At 38.4% G+C, this 25,875-nt stretch overlaps 1 protein-coding gene across 1 annotated transcript in view; it reads right to left on the reverse strand.

Annotated features, from left to right (window-relative positions):
• Positions 1-1,126: 1,126 nt before the first annotated feature.
• Positions 1,127-25,875, reverse strand: part of CNTN5 (contactin 5) — a 990,860-nt gene continuing 966,111 nt past the window's right edge. Inside the window, exons 21-22 of the mRNA XM_053705588.1 lie at positions 25,693-25,861; positions 1,127-1,230 (exon numbers count right to left, since the gene is read on the reverse strand). Coding sequence (XP_053561563.1) covers positions 1,127-1,230; positions 25,693-25,861 — 273 coding nt within the window. The remainder of the gene's footprint in view (positions 1,231-25,692; positions 25,862-25,875) is intronic.

Here is a 25,875-nt window from a genome sequence, read left to right on the forward strand (position 1 = left end):
TAAAAAACTACAACTAAACACCACATACTCTTCACCATCTCCGTAGAGATGCTGCTTGTTCAGCAGGCAAAGAGAATGACTGGGGTGGGCGGAGCCTAGGAGGGACTATATGGACAGCTTTTGCTATGCTCTTTGCCATTTCCTGTTGGGGAAGAGAATATTCCCACAAGTTATGGATGACGCCGTGGACCGGACACACCAATGTTGGAGAAATATATTTTAAGCCTTTCATAGTTATTATTTATTGTTTCATTCAATGGAAATTAAGGTTTAGCTAAATTGCCTGTAAATTATTTCATATAAGCAACATAATGGAATACAAAAAATAATATTTATTGATATTTTTTAATATAGTGTTTTTTACGATTTAATTTAGATTTTCTTTCACAAAGAGAATTTTATCAGAATACAAATAAATATATTTAGAAACCAAGTCAGATAAACACCTGGTGTCTCTAGATAAACAAAGTAAGATTCCACAGACACCATACTGATTTATTTTTGACCCAACTTCTGCCTACGAATATTTAATTATAATTGCATTTATTCTATTGCATTACTACATAAGTAGGTGTAAAGTAGTACATGACTGACAGTTTTTAGAAGCAATCGTTGCAACACATAAAATGCAAAACAAGGTAAAATGGATTAAATAATTATTTTCTTTATCAACCAGGTGCCCCTAGGTACCAACCTAGTTTTTCTACTGAGAAATCTGGTCCTGTGTATCTATAACACCAGAGCTGTTGATCTAAAACCTTTTCATTTTACATACGTACTACACACCACTGCTAAACCAAAGTGCACACACCTGAAAATCAGTTACCAAACCAATAAAATGCATATTAAGAAATCAAACGCATTTAACCAATTATATTTTAGTAGAAGTTAGTAAATATGGTTTGCAATCCAGTCTATTTATATATAAAAAAAAAATCTTGGAGGTAAACCAATAAATAAATAATTTTCCAGCACTCCTCAAAGTGTTTTTTTTTTTTTTTTTTTTGTAGTCTTTGGGTGTTTTATTGTTGAGTAGTTCCAGGATTCCAGTATCCTCATTCCTCATAGGCCCCATTCATGTCAGAGAGAAAAAATAATAATAAAAAATGGGGGGAAAAGTCAATTTTCACCATGACGTTGTGGGAACTACCAGTGCCAATAATAATGTTATAGATGATGAAGATGTAGAAATATTATGTAATGTAGGCTGGGAGCTTGTGATTTTTCCCCCTGTAATAAAGAGAAAGGTATAGTTTTAGAAAAGGCTTATTATAACACTGTTTAATAAAATATCTACATTATAAACATACAGTTATGAAATGTATGAAAAGCATTTTCAGTGGGAAAACAAATCCAAAATACCTATTACATGCTAACTAGGAAATGCATATTAACATCTCTATGTAGAAAAGGAATATGTTTTACTTCAACATTTCCGAGTAGCTACATATAAGGAAAGGACTTTAAGAATCCAATCAGGAAGCTTGTCCCAGGACTAGAGAGTGAGTGTGCATCCAGTATGTGCAGACATAGGGGGGTAGTTATCAACGTGTCAACTTTCCTGCCTTCGCCGGCCAAATACGCCCGCCTAAGCTCGCCTACCATCGCCGCCGCTGACCTGAAAAAATTTGCCTAAGTTATCAATAAATCTTTCAAAAAGCCACGCACCAAGTACGGGGCGATGAGCAGCGGACTGTGATAGTTATCACTCATCCAATCTCGCTGCTCTTCGGCTTTTTTACAGCTTTATTGCTAGCCTGTCACTAAGCACCCACACTAAACTACACTGTTCTACCCCCAATACCGACGCCCCCGGAGCCCCCCGCAACTCAATAAAGTTACTAACCCCCTAAACCGCCACTCCTAGACCCCGCCGCAACTCTTATAAATGTATTAACCCCTAAACCGCCACTCCCAGACACTGCCACAACCTACATTATACCTAGTAACCCCTATCCTGCCCCCCCATACTGCCGCCCTCTATGATAAAGTTATTAACCCCTATCCTGCGGATCCCGGACCTCGCCACAACTAAATAAATAGTTTAACACCTAAACCGCAGCTCCCGGACCCTGCCGCAACCTATATTAAATTTATTAACCCCTAATCTGCCCCCCTACACCGTTACCACCTATAATACATGTATTAACCCCTATCCTGCCCCCCACTACACCGCCGCCACTGTAATAAATTTATTAACCCCTAAACCTAAGTCTAACACTAACCCTAACACCCCCTAACTTAAATATTAATTAAATAAATCTAAATAATATTTCTATTATTAACTAAATTAATCCTATTTAAAACTAAATACTTACCTTTAAAATAAACCCTAATATAGCTACAATATAAATAATAATTATATTGTAGCTTTCAATTTATTTTAACTAGGTACAATAACTATTAAATAGTTATTAACTGTTTAATAGCTACCTAGCTAGGATAAAGAGAAATTTACCTGTAAAATAAAAACTAACCTAAGTTTCAATTACACCTAACACTACACTATCATTAAATAAATTATTACTATTTAAAACTAAATACTTACCTGTAAAATAAACTCTAAGATAGCTACAATGTAATTAATAATTACATTGTACCTATTTTAGGATTTATATTTATTTTACAGGTAACTTTGTATTTATTTTAGCTAGTTAGAATAGTTATTAAATAGTTATTAACTATTAACTATTTAATAACTACCTAGCTAAAAGAAATACAAAATTACCTGTAAAATAAATCCTAACCTAAGTTACAATTAAACCTAACACTACACTATCATTACATTAATTAAATAAATTAACTACAAATAACTACAATTAAATACAATTACATAAACTAACTAAAGTACAAAAAATTAAAAAAGCTAAGTTACAAAAAATAAAAAAATAAGTTACAAACATTTAAAAAATATTACAACAATTTTAAGCTAATTACACCTAATCTAAGCCCCCTAATAAAATAACAAAGCCCCCCAAAATAAAAAAAATTCCTACCCTATTCTACATTAAAAAAGTTCAAAGCTCTTTTACCTTACCAGCCCTTAAAAGGGCCTTTTGTGGGGCATGCCCCAAAGAAAACTGCTCTTTTGCCTGTAAAAGAAAAATACAACCCCCCCAACATTAAAAACCACCACCCACATACCCCTAATTTAACCCAAACCCCCCTTAAAATAACCTAACACTAATCCCTTGAAGATCATCCTACCTTGAGTCGTCTTCACTCAGCCGAGTCACCGATGGAACTGAAGAGGAGATCCGGAGCGGCAAAAGTGATCCTCCAAGGGGCGCTGAAGAAGTCTTCCATCCAATGAAGTGATCCTCCAGGCCGCGCTGTAGAAGTCTTCCATCTGGGCGATGTCATCTTCCAAGCGGCGCTGAAGAAGTCTTCTATCCGGGCGATGTCATCTTTCAAGCGGGGTCTTCAATCTTCTTTCTTCAGGATCCATCTTCATCCCGCCGACGCGGAACATCCTTCTTTCCCGACGGACTACCGACGAATGAAGGCTCCTTTAAGGGATGTCATCCAAGATGGCGTCCCTTCAATTCCGATTGGCTGATAGGATTCTATCAGCCAATCGGAATTAAGGTAGGAAAAATCTGATTGGCTGATTGAATCAGCCAATCAGCCAATCGGATTGAAATTCAATCTGATTGGCTGATTGAATCAGCCAATCAGATTATTCCTACCTTAATTCCGATTGACTGATATTATTTTAAGGGGGGTTTGGGTTAGATTAGGGGTATGTGGGTGGTGGTTTTCAATGTTGGGGGCTTTGTATTTTTCTTTTACAGGCAAAAGAGCAGTTTTCTTTGGTGCATGCCCCACAAAAGGCCCTTTTAAGGGCTAGTAAGGTAAAAGAGCTTTGAACTTTTTTAATGTAGAATAGGGTAGGGAATTTTTTTATTTTGGGGGGCTTTGTTATTTTATTAGGGGGCTTAGATTAGGTGTAATTAGCTTAAAATTGTTGTAATATTTTTTAAATGTTTGTAACTTATTTTTTTATTTTTTGTAACTTAGCTTTTTTAATTTTTTGTACTTTAGTTAGTTTATGTAATTGTATTTAATTGTAGTTACTTGTAGTTAATTTATTTAATTAATGTAATGATAGTGCAGTGTTAGGTTTAATTGCAACTTAGGTTAGGTTTTATTTTACAGGTAATTTTGTATTTCTTTTAGCTAGGTAGTTATTAAATAGTTAATAACTATTTAATAACTATTCTCACTAGCTAAAATAAATACAAAGTTACCTGTAAAATAAATATAAATCCTAAAATAGCTACAATGTAACATTGTACATTGTAGCTATCTTAGGGTTTATTTTACAGGTAAGTATTTAGTTTTAAATAGGAATAATTTATTTAATGATAGTGTAGTGTTAGGTGTAATTTTAACTTAGGTTAGTTTTTATTTTACAGGTAAATTTCTCTTTATTTTAGCTAGGTAGCTATTAAATAGTTAATAACTATTTAATAGCTATTGTACCTAGTTAAAATAAATTGAAAGTTGCCTGTAAAATAAAAATAAATCCTAAGATAGATACAATATAATTATTATTTATATTGTAGCTATATTAGGGTTTATTTTAAAGGTAAGCATTTAGTTTTAAATAGGATTAATTTAGTTAATAATAGAAATATTATTTAGATTTATTTAATTAATATTTAAGTTAGGGGGGTGTTAGGGTTAGTGCTAGATTTAGGTTTAGGGGTTAATAAATTTATTACAGCGGCGGCGGTGTAGGGGGGGCAGGATAGGGGTTAATAAATGTATTATAGGTGGCGACGGTGTAGGGGGGGCAGATTAGGGGTTAATAAATTTAATATAGGTTGCGGCAGGATTTGGGAGCGGCGGTTTAGGGGTTAAACTATTTATTTAGTTGGGACGAGGTGCGGGATCGGCAGGATAGGGGTTAATAACTTTATTATAGAGGGCAGCGGTATGGGGGGGCAGGATAGGGGTTACTAGGTATAATGTAGGTTGCGGCGGGGTCTGGGAGCGGCGGTTTAGGGGTTAATACATTTATTATAGTTGCGGCGGGGTCAGGGAGCGGCGGTTTAGGGGTTAATATGTATAGAGTAGCTTGCGGTGGGCTCCGGGAGCGGCGGTTTAGGGGGTAATAACTTTATTTAGATGCGGCGGTGTAGGGGGGGCAGATTAGGGGTGTTTAGACTCGGGGTACATGTTAGGGTGTTAGGTGTAGACAGCTCCCATAGAAATCAATGGGATGTCTGGCAGCAGCGAACTTGTACTTTCGCTATGGTCAGACTCCCATTGATTCCTATGGGATCCGCCGCCTCCAGGGCGGCGGTTTGAAAACCAGGTACGCTGGGCCGGAAAAGTGCCGAGCGTACCTGCTAGTTTTTTGATAACTAGCAAAAGTAGTCAGATTGTGCCGCACTTGTGTGCGGAACATCTGGAGTGACGTAAGAATCGATCTGTGTCAGACTGAGTCCGGCGGATCGAAGCTTACGTCACTAAATTCTACTTTTGCCGGTCTGTAGCCTTTGATAACTAAGGCGAATCAGCCTCGCCACAAATACGCTGCGGAATTCCAGCGTATTTGAGGTTGACGGCTTGATAACTACCCCCCATAGTCACTATATTTCCCTCCTCAGTTTAAGGAATGTCCCACAAACTCAACACTAATTATACACCTTGGCTGTTTTATTTTCATGCAGATAACTTTAAAAAGAGTAGCTGAAGGTTTACTGGTTACAGAGCATTTACTCTGGTGAGCTAAAGTCTTTTGGGGAAGATATTTATCTGCTTTACTTTGATCTTAAACAGAGGTGCAAAGTAAGTGTCCCATTGGAAGTCTTTGAATAAGCATCCTGATTGGATGCATAATTTCCCTTTACAATAGTATATCACACTGATAACATGCCCCTTTAAATAGACATTAAAGTTATATTTTCTTTGCTGCATCTAAAATAATGGGAGGTTTAACATATTTTATAGGTTTGTTTGTTTATTGTGTTGGTTTTTTAATACCTATTAATGAGAGAAACAATACAAATTGCCACCAAAATGTTTCAAAAAAGGGCAATTATATGCTTGAGATTTTACTTTAGAAACTATCAATTAAAGTAGACTACATTTTACCACACAATTTGGATTTAATTCTATAGTTGATGTTAATTGGACATGAAAACTAAAATAATTCAGATTAACAAAACTTTAGTGGGCCCAGGGCAAAGGGTGTGATGGAGCCCTCATTTCAACAGTGTTGTTTGTCGCTGTTTGAAATTAGCAGATAAATAAAATGAGAGAAGCGCTCAACCTGGAAACGAACAATAGCATAATAGCTTGTTCTATGGCTAGTTACCACCCAAGAAGCAGTCTCTTTTTGCTCAACATGTGCCTTTCACAGAGAAAAACTTTCCTGAAGCATATCAGTCTGATCCTGACTTCACAGTACAGTCCAGCCCCGAAATACCAGGCAATCCTTCTCTGAACGAGAGAAACAGCAAAACCCCAGACGTACGTTTCGGCCTATTGTGGGCCTCGTCAGTGAGGTGCAGCCATATCCCTCTAAGCACACTGAGCAACGGGTCCACGTCTGGATTCCCGCATCACACTTAGGGAGACTTCCCAAAATGTCATAATTTGCATAAATAAAATGAGAGAAGCGCTCAACCTGGAAACGAACAATAGCATAATAGCTTGTTCTATGGCTAGTTACCACCCAAGAAGCAGCCTCTTTTTGCTCAATATGTGCCTTTCACAGAGAAAAACTTTCCTGAAGCATATCAGTCTGATCCTGACTTCACAGTACAGTCCAGCCCCGAAATACCAGGCAATCCCTCTCTGAACGAGAGAAACAGCAAAACCCCAGACGTACGTTTCGGCCTATTGTGGGCCTCGTCAGTGAGGTGCAGCCATATCCCTCTAAGCACACTGAGCAACGGGTCCACGTCTGGATTCCCGCATCACACTTAGGGAGACTTCCCAAAATGTCATAATTTGCATAAATAAAATGAGAGAAGCGCTCAACCTGGAAACGAACAATAGCATAATAGCTTGTTCTATGGCTAGTTACCACCCAAGAAGCAGCCTCTTTTTGCTCAACATGTGCCTTTCACAGAGAAAAAATTTCCTGAAGCATATCAGTCTGATCCTGAATTCACAGTACAGTCCAGCCCCGAAATACCAGGCAATCCTTCTTTGAACGAGAGAAACAGCAAAACCCCAGACGTACATTTCGGCCTATTGTGGGCCTCGTCAGTGAGGTGCAGCCATATTCCTCTAAGCACACTGAGCAACGGGTCCACGTCTGGATTCCCGCATCACACTTAGGGAGACTTCCCAAAATGTCATAATTTGCATAAATAAAATGAGAGAAGCGCTCAACCTGGAAATGAACAATAGCATAATAGCTTGTTCTATGGCTAGTTACCACCCAAGAAGCAGCCTCTTTTTGCTCAACATGTGCCTTTCACAGAGAAAAACTTTCCTGAAGCAGCAGATGACAAGCCTTCTTTGTGATTATTAGTTTGTGTATTTGCACAGCCTTCCTAAACAAATATGATGCCATGTTTTTCTGTGCGGCCATTTTGAAAACCCTACTACAATATTGTAAAGGGAAATCCAAACTCTTTCCTTACACTGTGAGCCCTATTTTGCAGGGATGGCAGATATGATGCCAGTGAAGACTGAGCCCCACAGAGCCCACTGTAGTGAAAAACAAATTCTGACTGCAGGTCCAGGTGGGCTTCCTAGAAGTACAGGCCTGTTGTCGATTGTGTTAGTTATGAACCTGAATCAAATAGAGTGTACAATTTTATTAAAACTTTCCAATTTACTTCTTTTATAAAAGTAAGCTCAGGAGTGTGCTTATATTGTGGAACACTATATGGCAACAGTTTTGCAAGAATTCTTTTTACAATGTAGTACAATGTGGAAATATTACTGCCATCTATTAATCAAAAGCATTTTTGCAATACTGCTGCGGTATAGTTCTCGAGACACATGCACACTACCTACCTAAATATTCTCCCAATAATACAAATATATTAGTATAGTAGTAAAAAAATATAATAGTAATAGATTAGCTACCATGAATACAACAATCCAACATATAATTGAAAATCATTAAAATACTGTTTTCCAATGAATTAGTGTCTTGCAGATTTTTGGTACCACTTTGTTAATTCTATTATACGCAGACATACTTGGCAAGTCTGTATTTTTTTCTTTCTATTTTAGTCATATATAGAGGCCCATTTATCAAGCTCCGTATGGAGCATGTGGGCCCGTGTTTCTGGTGAGTCTTCAGACTCGCCAGAAACAGCAGTTATGAAGCAGCAGTCTAAAGACCGCTGCTCCATAACTTGTCCGTCTGCTCTGAGCAGGTGGACAGAGATCACCACAATTCAACCCGATCGGGTGATTGACACCCACCTGCTGGCGGCGTTGCACCAGCAGCTCACAAGGGCTGCTGGTGCAATGCTGAATACGGAGAGCGTATTGCTCTTCGCATTCAGCGATGTCTGTCGGACCTGATCCGCACTGTCAGATCAGGTCCGACAGACATTTGATAAATAGGCCCCATAGTATGTTTAAGGCTGTATTGGTACAGAAGTCAGGCTTTGGAAAGCATATTTCCTAGGTTATTTAAAGTGAATCCCTACTGCATTTACACAATAGCGTGTTACTGTTTCCTTAGGACAATAAGCAGCAGTAGAAGCATGCTTTTATGGTTTCATCTCAGCCAAGAGAGCTTCTGTCCTATTTATTGTATTCAAGGACTAATATAAAATCAGATGATGTATTGGCCCAGAGGGCTGAAGAATGCACCTATGCTGCTAAAAGTGAAGTACTACTGCTTATACATAATACAGTGTCACTGTGCCCTGTGACATTAAAGAGCATTGAGAACATATTTCTGGAAATGCTTCCCAGCTGATGCAGCCTATACCCTCCATGTTCTAACAGACGGATGGATATGGTCCCCAGCTAGGGAACATGTCCACCCATCTTCACAGTGAGTGAGCAGCAGATGCTCAAGAATTCTCTTGTGCAGTGATGAACCCTGCTCTTGTATGACCTGTCACAAGAACAGCCTCTGCTGCTTAGTATAGGGAACCCAATGTACTTTTTAATCTTGGATAAAGGTATAGCCAATCAGATGCTGTATAAGCAAGGAAGGGAATGATGCAAGGAAGGCAAGGAAGCTCACTATCCAAACAGATAGCACAAAACAATTGGTTTATTACAAGAATATCTCTTCTACCCTACAAGCCATTGCCAACCCAGAGGCTGAAATTGAGCCACCAGTTTTGGTAATCTAAATTGGAATGACAGTAGGTGGTACCTGAATTTGGAAACCAGGATTATTATGATAGTAGAAAGAAATGTCTGGGACATAAAAATCAAAATGTATTTAATATTAGTTTAAATTTGAATAGTGTTGTTTCCTCTCTATTTACCAACATTTTAACTGATGCAACATTTGTTACAGGATTAACAATAAGGATTTACCAGGTCTTTTTTTTTTTTAATAAATTCTTGAATCTATTTTTCATTTACGTCTGCATAAAGTTAGAACCAGCTACATTTTCTACTGTGTCTTCTTAGATTGCTTCTTAATCTACTATGGAAGACCTTGAACTCATTCCCTATCATTCTCGAATTCCTCTTTTCTGAAAAATGCTTCCTCTAAGAGTAAAGCTCTTATATATATATATATATCAGTCATCTCCTTTTCAAGCTACAAATATTACGGCTATGAAACATTTCATTATTTTTGCCATGAACAATTTTTGTTTGAATTGCTCCTAAATATATTTATGTTCACTGGAAATATAGGCCTAGATTTGGAGTTTTGTCGGTAAGGACCCGCGTAGCTAACGCCGGCTTTTTTCTGGCCGCACCATAAAAATAACTCTGGTATTGAGAGTCCACATAAAGGCTGCGTTAGGCTCCAAAAAAGGAGCGTAGAGCATATTTAACGCAGCTTCAACTCTCGATACCAGAGTTGCTTACGGACGCGGCCAGCCTCAAAAACGTGCTCGTGCACGATTCCCCCATAGGAAACAATGGGGCTGTTTGAGCTGAAAAAAAACCTAACACCTGCAAAAAAGCCGCGTTCAGCTCCTAACGCAGCCCCATTGTTTGCTATGCGTAAACACTTCCTACGTCTGCACCTAACACTCTAACATGTACCCCGAGTCTAAACACCCCTAACCTTAAACTTATTAACCCCTATTCTGCCGCCCCCGCTATCGCTGACCCCTGCATATTATTATTAACCCCTAATCTGCCACTCCGTAAACCGCCGCTACTTACATTATCCCTATGTACCCCTAATCTGCTGCCCTAACATCGTCGACCCCTATATTATATTTATTAACCCCTAATCTGCCCCCCACAACGTCGCCTCCACCTGCCTACACTTATTAACCCCTAATCTGCCGACCGGACCTGAGCGCTACTATAATAAAGTTATTAACCCCTAATCCGCCTCACTAACCCTATAATAAATAGTATTAACCCCTAATCTGCCCTCCCTAACATCGCCGACACCTAACTTCAATTATTAACCCCTAATCTGCCGACCGGAGCTCACCGCTATTCTAATAAATGTATTAACCCCTAAAGCTAAGTCTAACCCTAACACTAACACCCCCCTAAATTAAATATAATTTTAATCTAACGAAATTAATTAACTCTTATTAAATAAATTATTCCTATTTAAAGCTAAATACTTACCTGTAAAATAAATCCTAATATAGCTACAAAATAAATTATAATTACATTGTAGCTATTTTAGGATTAATATTTATTTTACAGGTAACTTTGTATTTATTTTAAGAACTATTTAATAGTTACCTAGTTAAAATAATTACAACATTACCTGTAAAATAAATCCTAACCTAAGTTACAATTAAACTTAACACTATACTATCATTAAATTAATTAAATAAAATACCTACAATTACCTACAATTAAACCTAACACTACACTATCAATAAATTAATTAAATACAATATCTACAAATAACTACAATGAAATAAACTAACTAAAGTACAAAAAATAAAAAAGAACTAAGTTACAAAAAATAAAAAAATATCTACAAACATAAGAAAAATATTACAACAATTTTAAACTAATTACACCTACTCCAAGCCCCCTAATAAAATAACAAAGACCCCCAAAATAAAAAATGCCCTACCCTATTCTAAATTAATAAAGTTCAAAGCTCTTTTACCTTACCAGCCCTGAACAGGGCCCTTTGCGGGGCATGCCCCAAGAAGTTCAGCTCTTTTGCCTGTAAAAAAAAAAACATACAATACCCCCCCAACATTACAACCCACCACCCACATACCCCTAATCTAACCCAAACTCCCCTTAAATAAACCTAACACTAAGCCCCTGAAGATCATCCTACCTTGTCTTCACCTCACCAGGTATCACCGATCCGTCCTGGCTCCAAAATCTTCATCCAACCCAAGCGGGGGCTGGCGATCCATCATCCGGTGGCTGAAGAGGTCCAGAAGAGGCTCCAAAGTCTTCATCCTATCCGGGAAGAAGAGGCGATCCGGACCGGATTCTATCAGCCAATCGGAATTAAGGTAGGAATATTCTGATTGGCTGATGGAATCAGCCAATCAGAATCAAGTTCAATCCGATTAGCTGATCCAATCAGCCAATCAGATTGAGCTTGCATTCTATTGGCTGATAGAATCCTATCAGCCAATCGGAATTTGAGGGACGCCATCTTGGATGACGTCCCTTAAAGGAACCGTCATTCTTCAGTTGGATGTCGCCGGAAGAAGATGGGTCCGCGGTGGAGGTCTTCAGGATGGAGCCGGTCGTCATCGGATGAAGATAGAAGATGCCGCTTGGATCAAGATGGTTGCCGGTCCGGATCGCCTCTTCTTCCCGGATAGGATGAAGACTTTGGAGCCTCTTCTGGACCTCTTCAGCCACCGGATGATGGATCGCCAGCCCCCGCTTGGGTTGGATGAAGATTTTGGAGCCAGGACAGATCGATGATACCTGGTGAGGTGAAGACAAGGTAGGATGATCTTCAGGGGCTTAGTGTTAGGTTTATTTAAGGGGGGTTTGGGTTAGATTAGGGGTATGTGGGTGGTGGGTTGTAATGTTGGGGGGGGTATTGTATGTTTTTTTTTTACAGGCAAAAGAGCTGAACTTCTTGGGGCATGCCCCGCAAAGGGCCCTGTTCAGGGCTGGTAAGGTAAAAGAGCTTTGAACTTTATTAATTTAGAATAGGGTAGGGCATTTTTTATTTTGGGGGTCTTTGTTATTTTATTAGGGGGCTTAGAGTAGGTGTAATTAGTTTAAAATTGTTGTAATATTTTTCTTATGTTTGTAAATATTTTTTTATTTTTTGTAACTGTTCTTTTTTATTTTTTGTACTTTAGTTAGTTTATTTCATTGTAGTTATTTGTAGAAATTGTATTTAATTAATGTATTGATAGTGTAGTGCTAGGTTTAATTGTAGGTAATTATAGGTATTTTATTTAATTAATTTAATGATAGTATAGTGTTAGGTTTAATTGTAACTTAGGTTAGGATTTATTTTACAGGTAATTTTGTAATTATTTTAACTAGGTAGCTATTAAATAGTTCTTAACTATTTAATAGCTATTGTACATGGTTAAAATAATTACAAAGTTGCCTGTAAAATAAATATTAATCCTAAAATAGCTACAATGTAATTATAATTTATATTGTAGCTATATTAGGATTTATTTTACAGGTAAGTATTTAGCTTTAAATAGGAATAATTTATTTAATAAGAGTTAATTAATTTCGTTAGATTAAAATTATATTTAATTTAGGGGGGTGTTAGTGTTAGGGTTAGACTTAGCTTTAGGGGTTAATACATTTATTAGAATAGCGGTGAGCTCCAGTCGGCAGATTAGGGGTTAATAATTGAAGTTAGGTGTCGGCGATGTTAGGGAGGGCAGATTAGGGGTTAATACTATTTATTATAGGGTTAGTGAGGCGGATTAGGGGTTAATAACTTTATTATAGTAGCGGTGCGGTCCGCTCGGCAGATTAGGGGTTAATAAGTGTAGGCAGGTGGAGGCGACGTTGAGGGGGCAGATTAGGGGTTAATAAATATAATACAGGGGTCGGCGGTGTTAGGGGCAGCAGATTAGGGGTACATAAGTATAACGTAGGTGGCGGTCGGCAGATTAGGGGTTAAAAAAATTTAATCGAGTGGCGGCGATGTGGGGGGACCTCGGTTTAGGGGTACATAGGTAGTTTATGGGTGTTAGTGTACTTTAGAGTACAGTAGTTAAGAGCTTTATGAACCAGCGTTAGCCTGCGGCTGGAGTTTTGTCGTTAGATTTCTAACGCTCACTTCAGCCACGACTCTAAATACCGGAGTTAGAAAAATCCCATTGAAAAGATAGGATACGCAATTTACGTAAGGGGATCTGCGGTATGGAAAAGTCGCGGCTGAAAAGTGAGCGTTAGACCCTTTTTTGAGTGACTCCAAATACCGGAGCTAGCCTAAAACCAGAGTTAGGAGCCTCTAACGCTGGTTTTCACGGCTACCGCCAAACTCCAAATCTAGGCCATAGAAAATACCTTTTGATATATTTTTGGAAATATTGAATATACAGAAGTAGCATTTGAGAAAACAGTCATTGGGGCATATTTATCAAGCTTCGTATGGAGGGGGCAGCATTGCACTAACAGCTCATAAGAACTGATGGTTCAATGATAAATGCATTTATCAATGTGCGGTGGGCATGATACGCTACTTCGTATCATGTCTGCTCGCACATTGTTAAATATGCCCCTAATACTGTATAAGGTTAATGAGGTAGAAGTATAATACATTGGGTATTACATTGGAGATAATGGGACTGATTCTCAAAAACTCTCCAACAGAGAGAGAAATTAGCTAATTTTACTGAGACAATAATGTATTGTTTTAATGTCTCTTTTTCACATAAAGAATATTATAGTGACTCCCCATAATGAGATACACAGTTCCCAAGGTAAAAATTACCTTTAAAAAAAACCCAATCCCTTGTTTTGGCCTTGTATTACTAGAAATGCATCTTATAAAATCTCACCAGACCAGAGAGCTTTAGAGAATCGGCCCATTGGTAGGACAATAAAGAGACAATAAACACAAAATGTTATTGAGGCTATTAAGCCCAAGTGTAATAATTATTATTTTTCTAAACAGCTCTATCTGTTATGTGCTCTTTGGTAAGTGCCATCTTTATGGCCCACGCACAGCTTTTGGACCATAAAAGAGCATTTAACCTACCCATAAATAGTTTTCTTAATGAAAATAAACCAGCAATGCAATATAATTTAACTATAAATTTGCTTGTTTTATTGTAAAATAAGTCTGCAATGTATGTGTGTTCAATTTCCTCCAGGCAGTCTGGATTGTTTGCATTATGCTTAAAGGGACATGACACACAAATTTTTTCTTTCATGATTCTGGTGGAACATAACATTTTAAATGACTTTCAAATGTACTTCTATTATCAATTACGCTTCATTCTTTTGTTATTCTTTATTGAAGGAGAAGCAGTGCACTACTTGGAGCTAGCTTAACACACCTGTAAGCCAATGGCAAGAGGTGTATATATATATATATATATATATATATATATATGCAGCCACCAATCAGCAGCTAGATCCCAGATTTTAGAAGTAAATTAGAAAGTTGTTTTAAAATGTATGCTCAATGTGAACATTTTTGGGTATCATGTTCCTTTAATTATAGTGAGATTTATTGGAGGTCCAATATTTTACACATTGATTGGTTGCTCAGAGCATAAGCTTATTTACATCTGCCCTTATTGGCTACTGCAAATAAACATGAATTCCCCCATTCACTTTTATTAGTATATCCATGAACTGCTCCTGATTTAGGAAAACCTTGTAAATTGTGCTTGCAAAATGACCCATTAAGTCAGTCTAATTATCTTTTATGCAAAAAGAGTTGTTTTATGCACCTTTAATATTTCTGAGAACAATTATATTTAACTATGTTGAGCTATAATGGGCAAACATTTTGAAAACTGCATTTTTTTCTTAGAAAATCTTTTCTTTGCCTACATTTCTAAACTCCTCTACAAGCTTTCTATCTATCTATCTATCTATCTATCTATCTATCTATCTATCTATCTATCTATCTACCTATCTATCTATCTATCTAACTATCTATCTATCTGGTACTTATAGAGCGCAAACTAATCACCCATGAGAGTCTCAAGGTGCTAATGCCCAAGGTTGGCAAGTAGACCAGTGATATTGTGAGCTTAAAAGGGACAGAGTACTGTAAAATTAGTTTCTCCTTAATGTGTTTCCAATTACTTGTACAAGCTACAGAGTGAAAACTTAGGTGCATTATTGAAATATTACATATAAAATATAAAAAAAAACAAAATTTATGCTTACCTGATAAATTTCTTTCTTTTGCGATGTACCGAGTCCATGGTTTCATCCTTACTTGTGGGATATTATCCTTCCTAACAGGAAGTGGCAAAGAGAGCACCCACAGCAGAGCTGTCTTAACTCCGACCCCCAGTCATTTGACCGAAGGCCAAGGAAGAAAAAGGAGAAACTATAAGGTGCAGAGGTGACTGAAGTTTTCAACAAAAAATACTATCTGTCTTGAATAGACAGGGCGGGCCGTGGACTCGGTACATCGCAAAAGAAAGAAATTTATCAGGTAAGCATAAATTTTGTTTTCTTTTGCAAGATGTACCGAGTCCACGGTTTCATCCTTACTTGTGGGATACCAATACCAAAGCTTTAGGACATGGATGAAGGGAGGGACAAGACAGGAACCTAAACGGAAGGCACCACTGCTTGCAAAACCCTTCTCCCAAAAATAGCCTCCGAAAAGCAAAAGTATCAAATTTGTAAAATTTGGAAAAGGCATGAAGCGAAGACCAAGTCGCAGCCTTAAAAATTTGTTCAACAGAAGCATCATTTTTAAAAGCCCATGTGGAAGCCACCGCTCTAGTAGAGTGAGCAGTAATTCTTTCAGGAGGCTGCTGTCCAGCAGTCTCATAAGCCAAACGGATGATGCTTTTCAGCCAAAAGGAAAGAGAGGTAGCCCAAGCCTTTTGACCCCTACGCTCTCCAGAATAGACAACAAACAAAGAAGATGTTTGATGAAAATCTTTGGTTGCCTGCAAATACAACTTCAAAGCACGAACCACGTCCAAGTTGTGCAACAAACATTCCTTCTTAGAAGAAGGATTAAGACACAGAGAAGGAACAACAATTTCCTGATTGATATTCCTGTTAGTAACAACCTTAGGGAGGAACCCAGGTTTGGTACGCAAAACCACCTTATCAGCACGGAAAACAAGATAAGGTGAATCACATTGCAATGCAGATAGTTCAGAAACTCTTCAAGCTGAAGAGATAGCAACTAGAAACAGAACTGTCCAAGATAGAAGCTTAATATCTATGGAATGCATGGGTTCAAACGGAACCCCCTGAAGAACTTTAAGAACTAAATTTAGACTCCATGGCGGAGCAACAGGTATCAAAACAGGCTTGATTCTAGCTAAAGCCTGACAAAATGCCTGAACGTCTGGAACATCTGCCAGACGCTTGTGCAATAGCTCGGCTGTGGCGCCTACCTGCCCTTAGGGATTGGTAATGTGGGGATAAAGCTTTGATTTGGCCCAAGATGTTAATCAAGACCCTCCGGTGTTGTAGCTTGCTGCTTGTTCAGAGAAAACAACTGCGCAACAGAGGCGCAAAAATAGGCCCCGCCCATCCTACTCGATGTTACAGAGGCCTTCAAAAAAACACACCAAGCGTTTTACCAGCCATGTGGGTTCTAAAAACCCCAAAAAGCCAAGTGTACCCTCAATACAGTTGTCCCTTAAAGTATAATTAACAACACTCCCAAAACACACAACCGTTTGCTATAAATCATTCAAACTGAGTGTCAACCATAAGTTTAGCCCTTATGCAAGCTTAGTAATGCCACTATAAATCTAGGATTACTGCTTACCCTTACCCTCATGGGGATACTGACAGCCTTTCTGAAATATCACAGTCTCTCCAGAAAAACATAACTCATTGCTGTATAGCAAGAAACCGTTCCTCACACTGAAGTTTTCCTGTACTCCTCAGCTTTTGTGGGAACAGCAGTGGACCTTAGTTACAAATGCTAAGATCATCATCCTCTAGGCAGAAATCTTCATCCATCTCCTGCCTGAGAGTAAATAGTACACATCGGTACCATTTAAAAATAACAAACTCTTTCACTTTACCCTTCCTGCTTAGAGCCGGCAAAGAGAATGACTGGGGGGTGGAGTTAAGGGTGGAGCTATATAGACAGCTCTGCTGTAGGTGCTCTCTTTTCCACTTCCTGTTTGGAAGGATAATATCCCACAAGTAAGGATGAAACCGTGGACTCGGTACATCTTGAAAAAGAAAACAATAAAAATAATTAAAAAATATTAAACATACTGTGAAATATTCTAAATAATACATTATATATATATATATATATATATATATATATATATATATATATATATATATATATATATACACACACACAGAGAAGTGCACTCACAGGAACGAACAACTGGCTCAATACCATTGTTAGCCTGTTCTATGGTGATTTACCACCTGGGTGCAGCTTTTTAGCCCAGTAATGCTTTTCACAGAGTGGAACTTTCCTGTAGTATATCAGTCTGACCCCGCCTATTACGGTCAGTCCAGCGCCAAAATACCAGGCAATTCCTCTCTGAACAAGGAAAATAACAACCCCAGACGATCGTTTCAGCCTTCATTGGGCCTCGTCAGTGAGGTGTAGCCATATTCCTCTAAGCACACTGAGCAAGGAGTCCACGTCTGGTTGACCTTTTTTACCATAGGGAGACTAAATACATACAGAGAGAAGTGCACTCACAGGAATGAACAACTGGCTCAATACCATTGTTAGCCTGTTCTATGGCGATTTACCCACGTCTGGTTGCCCCTTTTTTCCATAGGGAGACTAAATACATATATATATATAGCTTGAGTATGGGTGTTATTTTTTTTTTTTTACGTTTTTGTGCTCCATTGACTGCTAGGAGAGATGAAGATAACGTGGTCACAAAATGTTTTACTTTGAACTTGAAATATAAGTGCAACCCGATGCATGTAAAAAGGTTACTATCGAAGTTAACGTACGAGCAGAAGCGCTAATTTGCACTCCTCTCATAATTTAGCTAACAGTGGGCTGAGCTTATAAGGAGAGAATATCTTATTATGGTATCTACCTAATTACTTACACAACACCATCTTTATCTTTATTACTATTTACTGAAAGGCCATTGTGACCGACCTTCAAGTTACCCTGCGCCGGTATGTCCACCTGTTCTGCTTCCCTAGTACTGGGACCATCAATAATCAGAAAAATGCCCCAATAATCAGACAAGACTGATTTTGGAGTATAACAAGAACAACACTTTATTGAAGAGTGTACAGACCTTTTATACTCTTTAAAGGGACAGTACACTATAAAATTGTTTCTCCCTTAATGTGTTTCCAATAACTTTTTTTATCAGATGCAGAGTATAAAATGCATGAGATTTGCATTTTTAAGGCTTATTTGTGTATAAGAATTAGCCGATTTTGTGTTTTGAAGCCACAAAATAATAAAATGGGTTGAGCTTTCAGGTATAATCAGATCTCATTACTTTATAACATTGTGTACGTACAGGGAGTGCAGAATTATTAGGCAAATGAGTATTTTGACCACATCATCCTCTTTATGCATGTTGTCTTACTCCAAGCTGTATAGGCTCGAAAGCCTACTACCAATTAAGCATATTAGGTGATGTGCATCTCTGTAATGAGAAGGGGTGTGGTCTAAGGACATCAACACCCTATATCAGGTGTGCATAATTATTAGGCAACTTCCTTTCCTTTGGCAAAATGGGTCAAAAGAAGGACTTGACAGGCTCAGAAAAGTCAAAAATAGTGAGATATCTTGCAGAGGGATGCAGCACTCTTATAATTGCAAAGCTTCTGAAGCCTGATCATCGAACAATCAAGCGTTTCATTCAAAATAGTCAACAGGGTCGCAAGAAGCGTGTGGAAAAACCAAGGCGCAAAATAACTGCCCATGAACTGAGAAAAGTCAAGCGTGCAGCTGCCAAGATGCCACTTGCCACCAGTTTGGCCATATTTCAGAGCTGCAACATCACTGGAGTGCCCAAAAGCACAAGGTGTGCAATACTCAGAGACATGGCCAAGGTAAGAAAGGCTGAAAGACGACCACCACTGAACAAGACACACAAGCTGAAACGTCAAGACTGGGACAAGAAATATCTCAAGACTGATTTTTCTAAGGTTTTATGGACTGATGAAATGAGAGTGAGTCTTGATGGGCCAGATGGATGGGCCCGTGGCTGGATTGGTAAAGGGCAGAGAGCTCCAGTCCTGACTCAGACGCCAGCAAGGTGGAGGTGGAGTACTGGTTTGGGTTGGTATCATCAAAGATGAGCTTGTGGGGCCTTTTCGGGTTGAGGATGGAGTCAAGCTCAACTCCCAGTCCTACTGCCAGTTTCTGGAAGACACCTTCTTCAAGCAGTGGTACAGGAAGAAGTCTGCATCCTTCAAGAAAAACATGATTTTCATGCAGGACAATGCTCCATCACACGCGTCCAAGTACTCCACAGCGTGGCTGGCAAGAAAGGGTATAAAAGAAGAAAATCTAATGACATGGCCTCCTTGTTCACCTGATCTGAACCCCATTGAGAACCTGTGGTCCATCATCAAATGTGAGATTTACAAGGAGGGAAAACAGTACACCTCTCTGAACAGTGTCTGGGAGGCTGTGGTTGCTGCTGCACGCAATGTTGATGGTGAACAGATCAAAACACTGACAGAATCCATGGATGGCAGGCTTTTGAGTGTCCTTGCAAAGAAATGTGGCTATATTGGTCACTGTTTTGTTTTTGTTTTGTTTTTGAATGTCAGAAATGTATATTTGTGAATGTTGAGATGTTATATTGGTTTCACTGGTAAAAATAAATAATTGAAATGGGTATATATTTGTTTTTTGTTAAGTTGCCTAATAATTATGCACAGTAATAGTCACCTGCACACACAGATATCCCCCTAAAATAGCTATAACTAAAAACAAACTAAAAACTACTTCCAAAACTATTCAGCTTTGATATTAATGAGTTTTTTGGGTTCATTGAGAACATGGTTGTTGTTCAATAATAAAATTAATCCTCAAAAATACAACTTGCCTAATAATTCTGCACTCCCTGTATACCTGCTTCTTTATCTTATATCTGTTAATAAACCAATAACCATTCCTTGGAGAGAACAATGGAAAATTATCATTTTATTACCTTATCTCTTCTATAACCCACTGGGAGTGTAATCTCTTCTACTGGCTGTGTTAACACAGCTTGGCCTTGAGGCCAAAAACTTTCAGGATAGGTCTGGATACCACAGGCTAAATAAACTATTTCAAATGCTAATATGAGGGTAAAGGAAATACTTGTAAACAATTTAATACACTCCTGTAGGTAAAGTGGATCATTGGTAACAAATTAAAGGGGAGACGTTTTTTGAGTAAACTGTCCCTTTAAGGGTCAATCCCCCTTCAACTGGGTAATACCATCAAACAGAGGAACAATAGGAATGCTATTAACACTGATAACAGCTGGTCTGACTCTGATTATGTAGGCTCGCTTTGATGGGTAAAAGAATTAGTAGTGCTGAGAGTCTGGGACAGGTTCTATTGATAAGAAATGAGTCATCCAGGTGGGGTCTAGAGGTAACCGAAACTGGTTCCAGGGATCCGGCTATGTGTGATATAGATTCCTGCCCTGAAAGACATGATCTCAACAAAACCCCTGCCCCAGTTCTTGATAATCCCATTGTCAGTAGAAAACATGCGGTTTCCGAGTGAAAATGGTATTGGTCTTCCATAACCGACATGTGTACATAACCTGTCCTAAAACAGTTCTAGGTACCAGGGCTGTGCCTTAACTGCATAAACCATGACACTCCCCGAGTACTCTCCCGGTATACAGATGGTACCCCTGCAGACCTTAGCCCTCAGTTCATCACAGTCATTACTCAGGGCCTGATGATTAAAAACTTGACGAAATGTAGAGAAATCACACACAAAAAAAAGATTTTTCTTTTTAGTCCCTATATTGCAGTGTAGTTTTTCCTTTATATAAAGAACACTACATAGTGATATAAACATGTAACTTGATAAAAATTTGTGTTTCTAATTTTATTGAGGGTCCTTGCTCTACTGAGCAGAGAGTATTCGATCATTAGTCCCTAAGAGAGAACGATTAAAAATTATCATTTTGGTACTTCTCTGTCGCAGCACCTTCTTCTTTGTGTTTCTAATTTTATTGATGGTCCTTGCTCTACTGAGCAGAGAGTATTCGATCATTAGTCCCTAAGAGAGAACAATTAAAAATTATCATTTTTTTACTTCTCTGTCGCAGCACCTTCTTGTTTACGTGTTTGTTTGTTTGTTTTTTAACCAAATCTTGAGATAATCAGAAATGTTCAGTATTGGTGGGGATACAAAGGGCAAAATCAGCTATTTCAAATGATAAAATAAAGGTTAGAGGAGCTATTTGTAAAAAAAAAAAATAATACACTCCAGTATGTAAAAATAATAATTGGGAACACATTAAAAGAGAAAACATTGGAGTACATTTTCCCTTTAATCACACTTTAGCATAACATCATAACATCATAATTCTCAGTGCATGACTTGGTCTGTGGTCTCAGCTTTTAATTCAACTCATGTTTAACAGTTCTTAGTGGCTTAGCCACAAGTGCTTGGTGTCACTGGGGCTGAGTGTGCCAAGAAGTGTCAGTATTGCATGAAGATATGCAAGTTTACTCAGTGTTTTTTTATTTAATCAATGCATTCAAATTAGAGGCGGCCTTCAAGGGCTTAAAAATTAGCATATGAGCCTACCTAGTATTAGCCTTCAACTAAGAATAACAAAGCAAATTTGAGGATAAAAGTAAATTAGAAAGTTGTTTAAAATGTCATGCCATAGCTGAATAATAAAAGTTTAATTTGGACTTTACTATCCCTTTAATCTTTCTACAGAAACTCACCAGAACTAATAGGTTTAGAGTATCGGGCCCTAAGCGACAGTAACATTTCAAAAACACGTGTTGAATTTATTTGGATTAAAAGGGGCATGTTTATGTAAGTGCGAGCGGACATGATACGATGTAGTGTATCATGTCCGCTGCACATCAATAAATGCCAACAGCATACGCTGTCAGCATTTATCATTACATCAGCAGTTCTTGTGAACTGCTGGTGCAATGCCGCCCCCTGCAGGGGGTGTCAATAAGCCCGATCGTATAGGATTGGTCGGATTAAATACTACAGCCTCAGAGGCAGCTGACAAGTTATGGAGCAGCGGTCTTTAGACTGCTGCTTCATAACTTCTGTTTTTGGCGATCCTGAAGGCTCATGTAGAAACAGGGGGTTTGTGAACTGCTGGTGCAATGCCGCCCCCTGCAGATTCGCAGCCAATCGGCCTCTAGCAGGGGGTGTCAATCAACCCGATCGTATTCGATCGGGTTGATTTCTGTTCGCCACTTCAGAGCAGGCAGAAAAGTTATGGAGCAGCGGTCTTTAGATTATACGGAGCTTGATAATTCGGCCCCAAAGTATTTTTCAAAAAACAAGATTTGTTGAAATTTTATGCAGAATACTAAAAGCATTTTCTGTAAAAAAAAATACATTTGATACTGTATTTTGGCTCCAGTTTTTTCGTATTCCATTTATTTAATTATTTTAATAAATGTGAGTTATTAAGCAATTAAAAAAGATAATTTAGGGGCTTGAATTACTAACAAGATGCTAACAGACCCAGATGGTATAATACATTCTCAAGAAAACTGACAGGTGCAGACTTTTCTATGTAGAGTCATTAAATGCTATCTCAGGGTCCCATTCATCAAACAAGTTAAGTGATATAACAAGTATAGGCTCATTTACAAGTGTAAAAAATTGATCTATCAAGGTACTTTGCAAATGTTTACTGAGGACTACAGACCAATTTGCAGTAATGAGTAATGTGGACATTATACGCTGTGTCCGTATTCATTACATGACATCCATGGCTCATTGTGTATTCACTGGGAAAATTGCTCACATTAGGAAATATGAATGTAACTGGTAATGTTTGTTTGATTCATCAAGAGGCAATGATACTGCTTCTGTATTATAGCTATTGATGCTGCAGCAGAGATATCTTCCCTATATTATGAAGATAAGTGCTTGTTAGCCATATTAATGTGAACGTTTACAGGACAATGTTTTAAAGGACATAAAAGTTGAAAAATATAATATTCTAATATCTTGGAGCATTCTATTACTACACTCAACTTACTTAAATATAACTGTGTATTTAACCCTTGCAAAGGCATCGAACACATTGTTAAAGTCCCATAAAACATGTTGAGATCTGTGCATATCCTAAAAGGGCTAATTAATTAATAATAGTTTGCATAAAAACATTGTTTAAAAAATGCATGCAAGTATTTAGAAATAATTTTCAAAAATAAGCAAAATTAATTACATAGCTAAGTTGATGATTGACACCCCCTGCTAGCGGCCGATTAGCTGTGAATGTGCAGGGGACATTATTGCACAAGCATTTCACACAAAATGCTTGTGCAATGATAAATGCAGACAGCGGATCATGTCCGCCCGAACATGATAAATCGGCCTCTTTGTTTCAAGACTGCCTCTTGGTATTGGTTCAGACTAATATAGGCCTCTCAAGATTTCCTGGTTAGTATAAGGGACTTGATGAGGTTGGAGACAGAGTCAAAGTGGGTCATGGGTGGAATTTTGTCAGGCAAGAGCAGGGTCAGTTAGTGCAATTTAGGCAGCGTTCGGCAAGCGCTCCAAGCAAACTGGGACTTGCTTGGAGCGTTCTGTGAGCACTTGACAGTGAGGCGCTGGGTATTCCCTCAGAGCTCTGATGATGTAAGTCCCAGCGTTTCCAGCGTGCTGGTAAATCTGGGACTTTTCAGAGCAAGCTCAGACGCTTGTAAACATGGCAGCCTCCACGAGCAACACTATACATACAGTATATTTATATACACACGTGTTGCTAGTTAAGGCTGCCATGTTTACAATAATGTAAAAGTTAATCATGTCTGCATTATCACGATTTGTGAAAGTACTATTAAATTAGCAACACTTATTTATATATAAATTTATATAAATAAGTGTTGTTAATTTAATAATACTTTTACAGATAAGGAAGCTACTAATAAACGTTCGCATTTGTGCAAAGGGATCTACTGCACGATAATGAATTACAATATATAATTCATATGTGAGACGTTTCTATTTGCATGCAATATTTCTAATAAGGTCTCTACTATGCAGATCCCTTTGCTCATGCCTAGTACTCTGTCAATGCATGGTGACGTGGGACGTTGCAATGGGAGTGTTTTGTCAAAGCTCCGTAACTGGTGATGTACCCACAGTGCCACGTCATCACCACTGCCTATGTGCCGGCGCTTGGAGTAAGCGCTGCCCGAACGCAGCCTTAGGGTGAGGTTAAGCTGTGTAGGGACATCGCTGGAGAGATCCTGCTATAAATTTATGAAATTGGGAACATTATAGACATTAGATATCAGCAAGGGACAAAGAGAAAAAGCTCATTAACCAGGAAGGTCTTACAAAATAAATAAACAAAATTAAAAAAATATGGAGCTGATATACTACAGGAAATTTACTTTATGAAAACACAAGTGGAATAAAAAAATAAAGGTTGCACCCAAAGAAGTTGCCATCAGATACTGTAAATCTATATAGTAGTAGCAAACTTTTGTTAGTGTAGGGACCTGCAATTGGACTGTAATGTTCTAAGGGTTAAGGCAGTAAGGGAATAAGACAGAAGAATAGGTGGCGTTTGAGATGTCATCTTTGTTGCAAGAGTAGGGGGGAGGTCTCCCACCTTAAAAGCAGGTTCCTAAACTTTCCAGCCCTCTTCTCCTTGAATCCTGAAACTAAACGGTTCTCCCTCCCACCCTCCCTGATGTGGCAGCAGTAATATTTGGAATTGTAATAGCTACAAAGGTTTTATTCAATCCCATTACCATTACGGTAATTTAGGTACCTCCCTCAACTGATTAACCGGTCTAAGTGTCCTGGTGGTCATCGAGCCTTAAGATAGGAGAGTACGGCACCCTAATGGCGAGAGGCAGTGTTCTGTTGCATTAAGAGAGGGAGACAGGGGGATTGATGGCCAGGCTGACAGGAGGGGTGGATTTCCACAGGTCCGCCTGTGTGCCCCTCCCCCCATGTAGGTAGGCCAGATAATCTTGTAACCCCCTAGTATTATCTCCATCCGAGCCGAGGGCCCTCTGCTGTAGTTTGTTTGCTGCTTTCCTCTTTTTATGCTGAGTCTGTATCTATATGCTGCAATCTTTTTTTTTTTTTGTCAGCCTAAGTTATGTTTAATAAAGTTGGCAGTGACGGCCTTTAATCGTCCTCAAAAATTGGTGTCAGTGTCATTTATTGTGTTTAGAGGTATGATTTTCTACTGGGAGTGACCTGTTAGGCCTTTAACCCTTAGTTCTTTTCAGCTGAACATTTTTGTACAATAATTAAAAGCTTCCATTAATTATTTCTTTTTAGTTATAGTTGTTAATAAAAGCACAATGTATGCAACACCTTACCTGAATAAGATGTAACTCTGATCTGGGAGCTGGCAGTTCCATCCCCACCTTCACTAACAGCTCGCACTTCAATAATATAAAAACCAACATCAGGAAGAAGAACAACTGCTGATGTTTTCTGCGTTTCAATGACTTGACTGTTACTGTGACCTTCCTGTCTCAGCATGACCTGTGGGTTAAGAA

This window comes from Bombina bombina, chromosome 3 (assembly GCF_027579735.1).
Source record: "Bombina bombina isolate aBomBom1 chromosome 3, aBomBom1.pri, whole genome shotgun sequence".
Lineage (NCBI taxonomy): Eukaryota > Metazoa > Chordata > Amphibia > Anura > Bombinatoridae > Bombina > Bombina bombina.